This window comes from Ictidomys tridecemlineatus, chromosome 7, assembly GCF_052094955.1.
Source record: "Ictidomys tridecemlineatus isolate mIctTri1 chromosome 7, mIctTri1.hap1, whole genome shotgun sequence".
NCBI classification, from domain to species: Eukaryota; Metazoa; Chordata; class Mammalia; order Rodentia; family Sciuridae; genus Ictidomys; species Ictidomys tridecemlineatus.
The window spans coordinates 171,980,731-171,997,812 of record NC_135483.1 but is presented as its reverse complement, the minus strand read 5'-3'; the positions used below and the strand labels follow the sequence as shown (position 1 = coordinate 171,997,812).

General features: G+C 38.0%; 1 protein-coding gene across 2 annotated transcripts in view; it reads right to left on the bottom strand.

Moving 5' to 3' along the window:
• Pth2r (parathyroid hormone 2 receptor) overlaps positions 1-16,839 on the bottom strand; it is a 101,886-nt gene extending 85,047 nt beyond the window's left edge. The window contains exon 1 of one of the 2 annotated variants that reach the window (XM_040294814.2): positions 15,858-16,839. In XM_040294814.2, the coding sequence (XP_040150748.2) occupies positions 15,858-15,932 (75 nt within the window). In that variant the 5' untranslated portion in view covers positions 15,933-16,839. The remainder of the gene's footprint in view (positions 1-15,857) is intronic. The other variant, XM_021721272.3, reaches the window with a different exon arrangement.
• Positions 16,840-17,082: the final 243 nt, after the last annotated feature.

Genomic DNA, 17,082 nt, shown 5'->3' with positions numbered 1-17,082 from the left:
ATAAAACTACATAGAGTTAAACACACACATGCACACACATACATGTATAGCCTTTGGAATCTGATTTAGGTAGGTAGATCCTATCAATATCAATTTCCTGAATAAGATATTGTACTACACTTATGAAAGAGGTGACCACAGAGAGAAATTAGGTGAAATGAATTCAGTACCTCTATACACTTTCTTATTTGCATGTGAATCTATAATTCTCTTGAAATAGCTTTTTTCAAACTCATGAAGTTTTTAATGAATTGTTTAGTTTAACTATAAACAAGAGAAACATCGGACCACATTTTAAATTAAGCACAAGGTAGTCTCCTAGTGTTATGGTTAGGATCTGAGGTGTCCCCCCAAAGCTCTTGTGTTACTTCAGGAATGTTCAAAGGTGAAATGATTAGATTGTGAGAACTGTAGCCTATTTAGTTCATCCTAGTTTGAATGGACTGACTGGGTGGTAGCTGTAGACAGGTGGGACATGACTAGAGGAGGTGAGTCAGCTCACCAGGAAACTTCCCTGGAAGGATTCATCATGAGCCCTTTCCTCTCATGCTTTCTTTTCCTCTGCCTCCTGATGCCATGAATGGAGCAGTGCTCATCCCCCAGAACCTTCCACCATAATGTCCTGCCTCACTCTGGGTCCAGAACAATGGGCTTGGCCAACCATGGACTAAACCTCTGGAACTACAAGCCAAACTATACTCTTATATCATTCCTGGTCATATTGGTGTACTTGTAGGTTCAATGGTTTTTAATAAATTCTCATGGTTTTTTCATAATAGAATTACCAAATGCTGTAAATGCTTTTGTCTAAAAATGAGAGAACCCACAGAAAGTCCAAAGTGTTCATTAGGAATGTGTATTCATATAGAGCTCGGATTGATTTTTCACGTTTGCCAAGACGGTAAGACTGATCTATCTTTGTGATACTTGACTTCTCTACCTTCAAGAATGGCTGACCTACCTAGTTACTCCTGGATTTACTATTCAACTCCTCTTACTTTATCCAGCTCATTCTAATAACCTTCCATTCCTATTAGACCATAGATTTCTACCATGAATAGTACTTCTTTCTCAACAAGTACTTGTGTTTAATGAACAAATTTATTGAGAGAAATGGATCTGGAATTTGGTTAAATACATAAATCTGTGTCTTGTCAACATCACTTAAGACAGAAAACAAATAACTACCCTCCAATTTCAAACTTGTACTTCAGATTGATATGGCATATCACGCTCCTCTTTCTGCCTTCCTTATGCACATCCCTAGTTCTCAACTTCCAAGATAGATCAAAAAAGGACTAATTTTACAATTAAGTAAAAAGATCTAGGAAAGACTTTAACAATGTCCCCGATTTTCTTGAAACTTATATGGGAGTCACTTGTCATTACTAAAAAGCCTTTTCTTAAAAAAAAAAAAGTGCCAAAAACTCAAGAATCTCTTGTTAGATAGTTAAAATTGAACATTTTTCGCATTATCCTTTTTTTATTTCTTTCTCAACCTTTGTTCTGAGGGGTACATGTGTCAGATACCTTGAAAAAGCAATTCACCTACTTTCAACATTTTAACCCTGAGCTCAGATAAATCAATGTAAGATGTTACCAGGACTAAGACATGGCAGGGAAGTCAAAGTATTGAACTTCTATCTCAGACAAAAATTTAACCATAGTTAAGTCCACAAGATTGAACAAAATTGTCTATTAACATTATTGGTTCAATGACATGATAGATTCAAATACTTTCCACAAAGTCTTTGCCAATAAATCGTACAACAAATAACACTTTACATTTTCCCAAACTTTGAATTTGTCCAGCTAATTTGTTTTAGAAAAGAGGTTAAGCAAGTAGAACTTTCTTTCTACTCCACAGAAGTTATTAACACCATCATTTATAACACATATTAGGAGCTTCTACTTCAGATTGAAGTAAATTAGTGTTTTTTTTTCTCAACTTATTTGGAAAAGTTCACACAGAGAGACAATTCATAAAGGCAAATCCTTCAGTAACACCAAACTCAGCATTGACTCCTCAAATAAACCTCTAACCAATATCAGTAACATTTGTTAACTCATCAAAAGCCCAGGAAAATCCCTTAACATCATTTGCTTTGCTTTCTAATTGACTATTAATATTGTTACAACATATTCAACTCTAAGCAACTATTCTCTCCAAAAGATAAGCAGTCTTAAACCAGCTCCTTTCTCAGGATACTTTTCTTTAGCTGCTACAATCAAACATGATTTAAATAGTTCGTCTTTGGTAAATGTCCTTCCTTGATTGGCTTACTTCAATTGGAGCCTCATTTATTAAAGAAATTTTGCAATTCAATATCCCATCTTAAATCATCAAATTTTTCTGACTCAGTGCTACACTATGAGTTGGGAACATTGTAAATACTACTTAGTCTAGTGTAACATATATTACATTCTATTAGCACAACTATAGTATCATTGAATAACAAGACTTTTTTATTTGATTTGATAACAAAAGCATCTGTATTACACTATGTCTTAGAAGCAAAATATTAATTCTGTTTTCCTCCTCTGATTGACCTAATGGGTTTGCACTGGTAATGTTTGAAAAAGTAAAAGTAAAACAAAAATGTACAGCGATGCATGCAGCAGCACTGAAAAAATATTGGCTTAAAATCACATGACTGCAAAACATAATGGACCAACCAGCCGTGAAAACAATGTTCTGTCGTGACTTCTCAACTCTGCCAGGCCACATTAAAGCAGTTATAGACAATAAGTAAGCAAATTAATGTGTATTCATATAAAACATTTTAGGAACACTGAAATTTTGATTTCATACAATTTTCACATCTATAAAATATACTTTTAACTTAAATTTTTTTAAATTTTAGAACAGTTTTTGCTTTACAGAAAAATTGCAAATTATGGGAGATGGTACAGGGAATTCTCGTATATCCCCATTCTTATTCCCCTCTTAATATCATATGTAGCTGGACGTGGTACACATACCTTTATCCCCACAACACAGGAAGCTGAGGCAGAAGGATCGTAAGTTCCAATCCAGCCTCAGCAACTTAGCAAAACCCTCAGTAATTAAGCAAGACCCTGTCTGAAAATAAAAAGGGTTAGGGATTTAGCTCAGTGGGTTCAATCCTCAGCATCCCCCCCCCCAAAAAAAAACATGTTAATGTGGCACATTTGTTATAAATGATAAGCCAATGTTGATACATTATTGTGAACTAAAGCTTATACTTTGTTGGGATTTCCTTATCTTTAACCAAAATATTTTTTGTTCTGAGACCCCACCAGGATACCCCACTGTGTTAAGACACCATGTGTCCCCAAGTTCTTGATTGAGACAGTTTCTCCAAATGTCCTTGTTTTTAATTATCTTGAGAGTTCTAAGGAGCACTTATCAGATATTTTTTTATAATGTCCCTCTTCGGGACATTATACTGGTTTTATTATAATTGAAATGGGGTAATGCTTTAGGAAAGAAAACCATAGAGGTAAAGCAGCACTCATAAAAAAGTCATATCAAAAGTTCATATAACTAGTATTACCTCAGTGTTGATATTAACCTAGGTTCTTCTTTTGATTTTGATTAATTTGTTTATTTTTATTTACTTTTTTTTTTTTTTTGGTAGTGCTGGGGATGAAACCCAGGGGCTCATGCTGTTGGGCAAGTGCTCTACCACTGAGCTACATCTTCAGCCCTGCTTCTTCTGATTTTTATTCAAACATTTAAAAATGTGAGAACCATTCTTAGTTCACAAGGCTTATAAAAATAGGTGATGGGCCAGATTCAAATAACAGAGTATAGTTTGCCAATTCTTGTTTGAGTGGGTAAAACTTCTGGAATAAAATTTGCACCAACTCAAAATTACCTATTCTAATGAGAATAATTGAAAGACATGAGGCTCCACCCCATTAGCTGACAAAAGATTCATAAGATAATCAGAAAAAGAAGCTGTCTACTGGCTGTTGCTTCAGAGGACTTAAAGAAATCTGATGAGTGATGTATCTATACAGGATATTTATCTATATATAGACAAGATTCAATTTAAAAATCAATAACTATGACTATCACCACCTACATCAAGCTTGTAGGTTATGAAGTGAACATTACTTTGGTTTTAATTGTGAAATTACTCAAGGTAGCTAATTAGGTAATATGGATCAATAAAAGATTTTATTGATCAATAAAAGATTTTATTCAATAATAGAACATTTTAGAAATGTGAAAATAATACAGGACCAGTTTCATCAATATCTTACATTCCCCATGTCAAATGTGCTGAATGCAGGAATATTTAAGTATACTTCTTTCACCACTGAAATCATAACAAAACTCAAATCCATTCTGAAATGACTCACTTTAATATTCCCAAGCTCAGAATCTTTCGGATGCCCTCATTTCTTTAAGCCTAATTTTTTCTTTCTGCACATCAGCAACACTGGATAGTGCCCATTGGCTCTGTGGCTGGGTCTGAAATTGTTATGTTGGTGTCACAAGGAGAGCATGTGAGAAGATACAACCAAGATCCCAAAGGGCAGCTCTCTGCTCTTTTGTAACAAAACTTAAAATTCTAATTACCAGTCTTACATTTTTGTAAACATTGTGCATGTGTGCGTGTGCACATATGCACACATATGCGCACACATGTTTGCTTGGTGGTAACTTTTTAAACAAGCAAGACTAGAATAAGGCTTATACTTTATATATTGTTTTCAAATGAGCTAGAGAGAAAGGGACAGAAGGTCATACCTTACAATCTAAGTGGAACTGGGAGGTGATGGAACAGCAAGAGAGGGAAAGAAAATGAATCTATAAAACAGGACAGTAGTTGCAGGAACATGAAAAAATTGATTGCATCATGGGAAAATGTAATGTATAAAATTTCACTTATGATACAATGAAAAGTATGCATGTTGAATATGCATAGAGCCAAGAACTAAAGGGAGATTTGGGTGTTTTTTTTCTTGAACTCCCATTATATTTATATTTATAATTATATTATATTATAATGCCAAAAAATATCTCATATGCAAAAAATTATGTTATAATGTATTATAATTACATTATAATGTGAAAAGTTCTCTTTAAAGCTAATGCTGTGTTGATAACCTAAAGAAATCTGAATCCTCTGTATATTAGACTTCAAAATGTTTTTTTTTCTTCATTAAAAAAATAAAAAATAAAAAAGGGAAGAGTTTGGCCCCTTATCTGTGGCTGTCCAGTTAATTTTTACTAAAACATGAACAAAAAGCCAGGTTCCCTATCTCCCAGTAGAACTTTCATTCACTCCTTTTGTCATTCAAGACAATTCTACAGAAGCACAGTTCCGTAAAGGAGAATGAAAGCAGGCAGTGATTATCACTATCCACACAGTGTGGACCTGCTTTTGGACATGACAGATGATCAAGAAGATCATTTCCTTCAGGCAGTTGGTTACTAGAATTCAAAATTATACAAAATCAGGCTTTAAGCCAATTACAGGTCATTACATAATAGTAGCAGTGGCCAAAGTTATACCCATTTGTAATTAGCATCACGCCCGAGGCAACATATCTGTCATACAGCACAGCTTTGCCAACCTGGGGAAGAGTAGGGACTGGGAAAAGTAATATGGTTCATATCCATCAGCAATGAGAAGGCCATATTTGAGCAAAAGCAATGAGGTAAAAATCACCATTCACAATAAGTCAACAAACTATAACATAAATTCATACACAGTAGAAACTCTGTGCATCCATGTTTTAACAACTATGCATACAGCTTAGGAGCATAAAGGAAATTTACTATGAGGCCTTATCAATTAAACAATTTTCTGTGGTCTTTCAAATAAAAAGGCTTATACTGGAACTCAGCCTCAGTTTCCCTAAATTTTGATGTAAAGTTATAGTTATTCATCAGACAACAGTCATATTTACAGGTGAAAGGGAGGAAGCCAAGGAGAAACTATGTCTTTATTTTTTTAAAAGTACCTTTATTGAATCACATACATACAGACAAGCACATTTTTTTTTTTGCATCCCTGGAGAAGCACTAGTGCTCTGCAAGCACTTGACTCAACCACTGAGCCACATCCACAGCCAGAGAAATTATTCTCAGTTGAGTGAATATATTGGGAAAAAAAATAAGAAGATGTCCTGAGGCAATTTAAATAACAGATCTGGGAACAGTGGCACATGCCTGTAATTCCAGCAACTCAGGAGACTGAGGCAGGAGGAATGCAAATTGGAGACCAGCCCTAGTAACTTAGCAAGGCCCTAAGCACTTAGGCAGACCTTTTTCAAAATAAAAAAATTAAAAGGGCTAGAGATGTGGCTCAGTGGTGAGCATCCTTGGGTTCAATCCCTGGTACCAAACATGGATGCACACATACATAACAGATCTGGGAACAATCAAGGGTTTCTAAAAGAGTTAAGAGTTTGTGTGTTGTTACTGGAAGCAAAGTAAAACCCAATGAAAGGGGGGGGGGGAAGTTATATATGACAAGATCATGAGATCTAAGTGTAATCTGGGGACAAACTTTTAGACAGACAAGGAGGAGAAACACAAGAAGTAGCTGATTAGATTGACTTCCTCTCCTACAGAAACCATTATCACTCAAAGCTTATTTCAAACATCAATTCCAATTTAGAAGCATTTCTAAAACGACTGCATGATGCTTTTGAAAATGTAGGCATGTGTTTCATTGTATTGTCATTTCCAGTGACTCTCAAGAGCGTCTGGCCCAGGAGAGGCCCTGGGCTGAGTTGAAGGGCCAAGAGTTGTTGTTTGCATGTTTGTTGGGGAAAGCGATCTTTGTTTTCCAGAACTCATACAAAGAGCAAAACTTATTTGCTTTTGATGTAAAGTTGTCCCTATTATACATTTATCTATTAAGAAATTTCTTGGTAGATGTATTTGAATTCACAGGTAGGACAGGCTTCTAGAAAAGGAAAGAATGCAAACTTAATGAGGGACAGGGATTTTCAGTTTTGCAGTTTTTTCAATAAATCCTTACTTTATCACTTATCTTTTGTTGTTGTTATTTATTTATTTATTTTAGTTGTAGTTGAACACATTACCTTTATTTTATTTATTTTCATGTGGTGCTGAGGATTGAACCCAGGGCCTTGCACATGCTAGGCAAGCGCTCTACTGCTGAGCCACAACCCCAGACCTTTTTTTTTTTTAACTGAACAATTAATTGGTGAGGAATGGAAGGATGTAGTGGGATGTGGTAATCAAAAGATCAAAAGGGGGGCTGGGGTCATGGCTCAGTGGTAGAGTGCTTGCCTTAGCATGTACAAGGCACTGGGTTCGATTCTCAGCACCACATATAAATAAATGAATAAAATAAAGATCCATCAATATACAAAAAAAATTTTAAAAAAAAAGATCAAAAGGTACATTTTCCTTCCTCATAGGTTGTTTTTGAGGGTCACAGAAAATAAGGCATACAGAACACCTATTTAAGTACTTTTTTATATAGCAAACGCTGCATAAATGTGGCCTATTATTATTGCTATTATCATCAGATTTGTACTTTTATCACTGCCTAACTATAATTAACCAAAATAAATATGATGGAGAAAAAATGGAAAAAAAATTGCTGAACATGAGGAAGCTGTGGCAGAGATCAGGCAGTTTTTCTTGCTCTAGTTGAGGTGGTACCGCACACACTGCACAGATATGAAAGTAATGGACAAACAAATACAGCAGGAAAATAAAATTCCCTCCTACTGAGGAAGGGAGATGGAAGTCCAGAGCAGATGCAAAGAGCTCATCTTTACAGTATTGGAAGTCTGTCTCTTTCTCTGGAGTGGAAATTCTTTGAGGATTGATACATGTCTTCCCCACTCCAAGAGCCTGCACAGTAAATATAATACTTAGCAGTCCAGTGCAATTTTATTTTAAAGACCTAGAAAAGAAGAATTTTAACTGAAGGGCACCTCCTTATTTACACACACACACACACACACACACAAACACACACACGATTTTAGCTGATCATTTCCTATTCTACATTGATTGTCTGGTTTAGTAGTGAGGCATCGTAAGCATATTTATTCTGCAAGTATTTGTTGAGACCTAACATGGGCAAAACACTATCTATTGACCATATGTTAGGAGATAGATATAAAGAAATCCAAGCTATGGATTTGGCCCTCACTAGGCCAGGAAGTGCTATATGGACATTGGACTTTTACAACACAATTATCATGAGTGATAAAAATTCAGTATACTCACATACAAAAAGTCATTACTGATATATTCCTAATATAATGGGAAATAGAAGGATGCTGTCTCTAAGATTGATTTTTAAAAGATATTTTTTGAGGGCTGCAAAAAAGCCCCATGGGTCTACTCAAAGTTTCTTTCAGCCTTTACAGAACTCCAAGCTCAATTAATCAACATGAAAACTGTGCTTACATTTTGTTTACATAACTACTGAAAACTCTGGATATGATGTTACACATGCTAATCCATCCAGAAAATAAGACACTAGAATACACGTTGAGTGGAGTTCACTTTGATATTCATTATGTGCACGGTGTCTTCCTGAAAGCATTTTCTCCAGCAGTCTAGGCAGGGGGCGATGCAAACGTAGACCTAGCTCATGCCCACAAAATTGTTTAAAATGCATTATGAAATCACTGCTCTCAGAGGAAAAGAACTATTTAAAGACATAAATTAAAAAACAGTCATCTCAGAAAACAGAGGTATTCTCATTACACAAGTAAAGAAAGTAACAAGTAGTATAAATTATTCTCATTCAGGAAATGTCAGCCAATTTGCAATCAGATACAAGCAGTTTCATAAAGGAGGGGCATCAATTTACCTTCAGGGACATTACACGTATAATCTTATCACCCCTATATTTGGCTAGAAAGTATTAGGCAATTTGGGGGTTACTGAATATTTTCATTTGTTATCAAGCTGTATCTTATTATATAACAAAAGTATTTTACATATTTGCTAATTCAAGTAGTAATACACAATTGGCCACCTTCCTATGCTCATGCAAATATTTAACAATATTTAATGAGCATTTTCTGGGTACTATGCACTGTGGAAAAATGATTATGAATCTGGTTTTCTCTCAAGTAGTTCAATATCCATGGCAGACACTCAGTATAACTAATATGACCTGTGCTTTGTTTTTTGGTACCTGGGATTGAACCCAGGGGCATTTAACCCCTGAACCACATTCCCAGCCCTTTTTCATGTTTTATTTTGACACAGTGTCTTACTAAATCCTTAGGGCCTCACTAAGTTGCTAAGGCTGGTCTAAACTTGTAATCCTTCTGCCTCAGCCAACCAAGTCACTAGGATTATAGGCGTGCACCACCATGCCTGGCTAATGTGACCTATTTTTTAAAAAATAACATGCTTAATGTCATTTTGATTAACACAGCAAATATCATGCTTAATGATAAATCTCTAGAAGCAATCCCATTGAAGGAGGAAGCATAAGGTGCCCACAGTAATTAATACCATTCAATGTTGTACTGAGAGTTCTAGTTAATGCAATATGATAAGGTAAATGACAAAAAGAAATAACTGGTGCAGATATGGGAGAAAAGTGTTGCTGTACAGGAATAAACTTGGCATATATAATAAATCAATCAATAAAAGTAACGAGAGATTTTATTTACCAGCAATAATTGACTAGAAAATATAATAGAATTTATGACAACAATGATTATGGCAACAATGACAACCCTGATAGCCAGCACTTACAGAGAACAAACTCAGTTATAGGCAGTGCGTTAAATGCTGATCCTGAGAAGCAATGAATTTGGTATTAGGCCATCTCCACTTTTAAATGAAGAAGCTAAGTCTTTTTGAGATATTAAGTACCAGCTAGAGAGGAGAAAACATAGACTACAGATTCAGTTCTGATATCACAGTCCCTAACTTTTTCTATTTTGTATAGTCCCCTTCCGCCCCAGAGAGCTACAACTTTTCTTTCTTCAAAAGTCTATAAAACTCCATCAATCCATAGAATACCAATCTCGCTAGAGACAGCCTGCTCCTTATCAGTTACTAAGGCAAAAGATTCCAGAAACATCAAACTCTCCAAGAGGCATGCATTACCAGGCCAGCAGCACTCACCTCTCTGTATGTCATTGTGGCCAGATGCAGGTTCAGTTGCATCATTAGTACCCCACTTCTGCCCCAGAAGAGAGGGACCCTTTCTGAAATTAAACTGGAGCAAATAGTTAAGAGATTTGAGTTCCAAGATGAGATCAAAGAAGATGAAATTTTCTTGGAATTAAAGAAATACAAATGAGCATATTCAAACACTTATGGGGGAACCTGTAATCCAAAAGCACTATGGTAATTGTCACAAGGAGTTCCAAATGGTTTATTATATAGTCCTTTGCCCTTGTGAGTTTACAAATCCAATAAGAATCTTATTTTTTAAAAAAGAAAAAAAAACAATTACATGTCCCTTTTAAGTAACTTGGCCAGCCCTTTTAATTCCAGTATATTGTCATTGTGCATGTGGACTCAGGGATTTTCTACAGGCTAATGATGCTGAATACCTTTTCTGCATTCTTTCTTAAACTCTATAATCCAACATCTAGACATCTACTAACAATCTTCTTCCTTGCATCTCAGCTTCTACAAGGTTACACCAGGGATTATTAGGACTAAGGCAAAGAGCTTCTGATAGTTACTCTACCTTCAGAATGAAAGAGGGAGGGAGCTATCAATCAAGTATTCGTATTAATGGATCTATTCTAAGTCATCTGCTTTATGAATAAAATGTACAATTGCTATCAAAAAGAAGTTATGAAGGAGAAACCATAAGGAATAAAAGAAAGTGCACAGCTGGGCAGAGGAAATAGCCTCAAAAAATTCTCACACATACACCTCCATTGAAAACTTTCAGCAGCTCCCAATCAGATTTAGAAATACTCTCTAAAGAATCACCTAATTAAAATGAAATCTTGACTAATCTGCTAGGGGAAGAAAAGAGGAAAGGACTGGCATATTAATTCTCAAAAAGCTTAAGGCTTCTGCTTGTTCGTATATATTTTTAAATTCAAGACTCTTAGATTTTATAGGCAGATGCTTTTATTGCCTCTGTTTCACAGTGGAGGAAATAAGAGTAAAGAGATGAAATGCACTTTCTAAAATCACACAGGCATTACAAATTTTAAAGAATAAGCCAGGTGCAGTGGTGCAGGCCTGTAATCCCAGCAGTCTGGAGGCAAGAGGATCACAAGTTCAAAGCCAGCTTCAGCAACTTAGCAAGGACCTTAGCAATTTAGCACAACCCTGTCTCTAAATAAAAAATAAAAAGGACTGGAGATGTGGCTAAGTGGTTAGGCACCCCTGGATTTGATCCCCAGTATATATAAAAAAAATTAAAGAATAGCTCAGAGAAAGACAAAAAAAAAAAAAACACAGGGAAGAAAAAAGGACACGGATGTGTTCTGGCAGATGATAACTGAGGCCAGATGGAAAATACACAGAATGCATGGATGTTGGTTGGAAAGTCGTATTTTTACTCACAAAGAATTGAGGACATTCTGGAGAAATGAAGTCTACTTTGTGTGCACTGCCAAGAAAAAAACCACATCTGGCTCCCTTTGATCCCACTGCCTGTGGGCTCCTGGGACTGAAGAGACTACCGGCAATTAGTGCAGCTACTGAGAAGTCCACCCCTTCAGGAAGAGAATGCTGCTGTGTAACTAGAGGACAAATGGAAACAGTCTGGCTGTCAACAGGAAAGAAAAAGAACAATCCAAGTATGGGATGTGCAGCTATAGCCGTGCTGGTAGTAATAAGCACAATAAAGTGACAGCAGTCACGTTTCCATTTAACTGTGCTAAGGATGGTCTCCCAGCTTAGCTAACCATGGAGGACATGCCCATGTCCTGTGACTGTCCTCATGCTTAATTCTACCAGTCATGACCTGTCGGTAATTCCATCTATAACCACATTTTCCAATTAACACAAGAAACTCAGAGAGGTGCAGAGTGTAAGCTTATTTGGTTGATTGATTTGCCCCCTTTTATCTCTATCCCCCTCCTTCTCTACAGACATTTAGGTGAGACACACACATCTTTGATATGGGTATACACAACATGTATTCCTGTTTTGTGTGCATATATTTTAAGGTATAGATATGGTGTTATACATGTCATTGTTTCTCTGTCACATCTAATCTTGTTCTTACAATCTCAACATGCTGGTTTGCATACATTTAATGCATTGCTTTTTATTGCTGCATAATAAACTGTTAAAACACTCAGACTGTGCCCAATTTTCTAACATCATAGAATTGCCACAATGATCATTGCCTGTGTGAGAAATTCCAAAGGCTAGATTCCCAGGGGTGGGTATTGCTGTGATAGAATGTGTGTATACATACTTAAGCTAAACAGTGCCAAACTGACCTCACAGCAAGGGCACACATGGGGGGGGGGGTTAGGCTCTGAAGACAGAACCAAGAGCATAAATCATGGCTACACTACTGTTAGGCATGTGAGTTGAGTATACTAACGTCTCTTAGCACAGTAATCTCATTTTTAAAAGTATAAGTAATTATAGTACATGCCTCACAAAGCTTCTACAAGAATCCAGTAAGAGAATAAAGTACTTGGTATAGCATTTGGTACTTGGTAAGTAAATAAATGGCATGAAGAATTGCCCTTTTTTTCTACCCAGTAAGAGATTTTTTTTTTAACTTTCTAGTAGATGCTGAATCTTCTTTCTAGAGGTCATTAGAGCTCACCCTCCTTGCTGCACATAAGAGGAGGCTGGGTATCACCTGGGCAGGAATCTAAATGCAGCTTTCTGGATTTCCAGTCCAATGCCCCTTCTCCTGCACCAGAATGCTCATGGCAGCACTGGGACTCCATGCAGGAAAGATTAGTAAGAACTAGGAACCAAAATCTGCCCACTGGGATCTGCCCACACCAAGTACCATGAGAAAATCACATACTTCAACTCTACATCATGAGCTTCTGGTGCTTTTTTCCAGACGTAGTGATGATTTGCATTCATTTCCCAACACTCACGCTGTCTCAGAGCCACAGTAGGCAACCAAGTCATGCAGCAACCATCCCACTCTCAAACCCAGCAAAACCAAGGTTTTTTCTTGATAATTTTGTAATGGAGGCAGTCAAGAAGGGATGGTTCTTCCAGAAAGAACAACTCATTCATCTGTAAAGAGAGCAGTTCCCTGACAGCCTCCAGCTGAGGTGCTTTAAAGCATGTGTCTCAGCTTTTGAGCTAAGTCTCTGATCTTTTAAACAAACTCCAGCTGATGACTGAGCACAAGAACTAGAACCTGGCCATTTTTCATAACCTGGGACTCCCCATGGGCAACCTTTACCCCCAGGACTCACCACTGGTGGCTGAAACTGTCCCAGTTTGCTAGCTGTACCTGCTTCATCCCGCTTCCTCACTCTTTTATCTTTCATGGGCATTATCCCCTCCCCCAAGAAACTTCTTGCACCCAACTCCATCTCAATGTCTGTTACCAGAGGGACCCACTTGCACAATAATGAAAGTACCAAGCACATTTATATAATGGTCCTCATTCCCATGCGATAACTTGACTTCAGGAAATGCATTGCTAGGCTCTGTACTGACACACAACGAATGAAGACTTGGGTTTTGAACTGGGCATTGAGGCAAAGGCAGCATCTTTACCACCCAAAACCCACAGAGGTCTTGCAAACAATTGATGAGCACTAGTCTATCATCTATTTTGTTATATGATCTGATGTCTCTTATACTAAGTATTTATTCTACACAGATTCATTCTGCTTTGGTGAGAACCCTTTGGTGTTCTATCATTATAATTTAAGCTAGGAGAATATTCATTAATAACTAGGTGCTTTTAAAAACAAATTGAAACATTTTCATAAATGCCTGTCTCTCATACTTGGGTTAATAAAATCAGCAACTAAATCTTGGAGTAGATAATACACAGAATGTGTTTGGTCGCTATTGAATTTCAAAGCAAATAATGACTAACTTAATGTAATAAACCAAAAGTTATAGAATTAAAAGAATCTTAGTCCAATGTGACTCTTTTGAAGATGAAGAAACTGAAGCTCAGAAAATGTATAAACATGTCTGCAAGTTTTGTTTAAAGCCCCCAAAATTGATGAATGAAACATTATCACAAATTGCCATTTTATACAATTCTTTACCTATAAACATAATTAAATACCAATCAGTGTAAGGTAATGATTCTCAACCAAGAGTGATCTTGCTACCCAAGGACATTTGGCAACATCTACAAACACTTCTGGTTGTCACTGGGTGGTGAGGGAGAGATGCCACTAGCATTTAGTGGATAGAGGACAAGGATACTACTAAATATCCTACAATATACAAGCCAAACCCCAAAACAAGGAATTGCATGGACCAAAATGTCAATAGTATCAAAGTTGAGAAAATTATCTAAAGTTATTACAAGATGTTCAGTGTCTGTTTTATTGAAAGCAAAAAGAAAGGGAATATTCTATATGGGTTCCATAGTGTTTTAATATGTCTTAATATATTTAATTGTAATATCTCCCCATTTCCTCAGAAATGATCTAGAACTCTGAAATAAATAAATGGTTAGAATTCATTTTCCCCTTATACTAAGAGGTGGTGGTTTCAAGCATATTTTCCAAATATGAGAGGAAATGTAGTACATTAGAGATCACCAGAGTTTAAATAGCTGTAATGAAAATGTATCACCAAATCCTTGGGGACCTTTTCCATAATTCATATTCCTTCTGTTAACTTGATGACTTTTGAATGTATCCTACTTTTAAGCAGCCTTTGCTAATATTATTAATCATTGTATGACACACAAATTTTTTTATTTTTAACAAACTAAATTTACATGAAATATCCTGTTCATGATAGGTAAATCCCAGTAAATCCCAAGACATTTATTTCCTAGAAACTCCTAAGTTTTACTTTATGTGATTTTGACTATGATGGGTCGATTTTTTAACTACCATTTAGAATAATTAAAATTTAAACCAGTCATTTGAAATTCAAGAATATAGTTTTAAGTTTAAAAAATACCAGAACATACATTGACCCCTCAACGCCTTCTTTTTTAACAACGAAAGATTTTTTTAAATAAAATTCGGGACTTCATTTGACGGTCAAATGCGCCCTCTACCGAATCGGACAGAAATAACCTTGAGTCCGTTTAAATTCACAGGTCTCACACTGCGTAACACCCACAACCACATGCATTTCTTTCTAGCTCATCTGAAAAGCTGTAAACCTTACATTGGATTTGACTCAAAAAGGGAAAAAAAGTGCCGATGAATCGTGCTTTGTGCATTAAAGAGGCTCCGTTGTGAAAGATCACTCAGCAAATCCCTAAACAATAATACAGTAGGAAAATGACAACCACCACTTACTCCTAACAGGAACAAATCCAGCTGCTTGTTAACATTTAACACTATAGTTTTATTCTACCTAGTCTCTTTGCTTTAATGGTACGTGATCCTGTATCAGGGCTAGTGATCCTTTCAGACAGTGGCACAATCGGATCTAGAAGCTTTAAGTTCTCAAAAGCGATGGTAAATTTCCAGCAGCCAAAACTCATTTGGATTATTTAAACGAATACCATGGTCTAGGAGAAAGAAAAGTTCCTTCACCTTCCAGCTGCGCATTCTGATGCAGAACTCCGCTGTTCAAAGATACCCCCTTAGTTTGCAGATGCCAAGATGCTGATCCCAACAGTGCGCGCCCCTGGACAGCACTCGCCTTGCAGCTCCACTAACCTGCCTGTCAACCCTGCCGGGTGCGGGCGTGTGGATGTGTGAGCGTGGGAGCCCGCGTGCGCCTTCTGGGTCTTGGTAACGCGGGAGGCTCCGGAAGCAGGTGCCGCGGGTACCGCGCTTACCTGGGCTTGGGCGAGGAGACAGCTGCTGAGAATCAGCCACCAGCACAAGTAGGGTGAAGCCCTCGGCCCGGCCATGCCTGGAACCGCAGGAGCCAGAAGAGGGGAGCTTCTTCCTGGAGCTTCCAGACTCTCCAACTTGGCCGGCGCGTGGCAAACTTCTGGCCAGGAGAGAGACGCAGCTGGGGCGGCGGAGCCTGGGGCCACCGATCAGGATGCCCGGGATCGCACCGCCAGCGCCCCGAGCGTTTCAGAGATCCGTTTCCCAGGTCCTGCCGCCCCGCGGCTCCGGGAGGTCGCGTCCTCCAGACAGAACCGCTCGCGTCCCGGCCTCCACTCGAAGTCCTGCGCCGCCCCCTGCGGGAAAGGGGCGGCCCCAGCGCCCCACCGCTACCCGCGCTCCTCCGAATCACTCAGTCCCGCAGCCCAGGAGCCTCGAGAGGGACAGATCCAGAGATGCTGCTGCCGCCACCGTCCACTGCCATCGTCTCCGTTTCCCTCCACTAGGTCCTGTGTCCTAGAGCCGTCTCTAGGGGCGCCCTGGGTCCCCGAGGAGTGATCGAAAAGTTCCCTCCTGCACAAACGCGCGCTAACCAGCTATCAGCCAAGGGACCTCCCAACCGTGTAGTTAAAGGCTTCTGAGGCCAGGCGGGTCAGGATCTGGCTCTGAACAATGTGCAGCCCTCTAAAGTTCTCTGATTTCCTCCTAACCCCTATACTACAGTATGTGTATGGCACGTGATATAATCATCCCCAAGTACCTACGAGAAACAGAATTTTGATAATAAAGGAACTCAATCCTGAGACCATCACAATGCCAAGGACATGATCCGGTATGCCTGGCAAAGTTTTGTTTTGTTTTGTTGCTGTTATTTGTAGGTTTGTTTTGTTTTTGTTTTGTTTGGAGGTTTTTTGTTTGTTTTTGGCTTTTGCAGGTCCACTATGTCACAGTCTGACCTCCAACACCAGAGTTAGCTGCCAAGTATATCAAAATGCATATTCCTGGGCTGGGATTGTGGCTCAGTGGTAGAGCACTTGCCTCATTTGTGTGAGGCACTGGGTTTGATCCTCAGCACCACATAAAAAAATAATCAAACATATTCCTGAGCTTTTCCTCAGGCTCACTGCATGCTGTAATGATTATCCTTGAACATGTAGTTTTATGTAAATCACTGAATATTGTCTGCAGTAAATTTTTTAAATTAAAACTGTAAAAAAAGGTATGCTT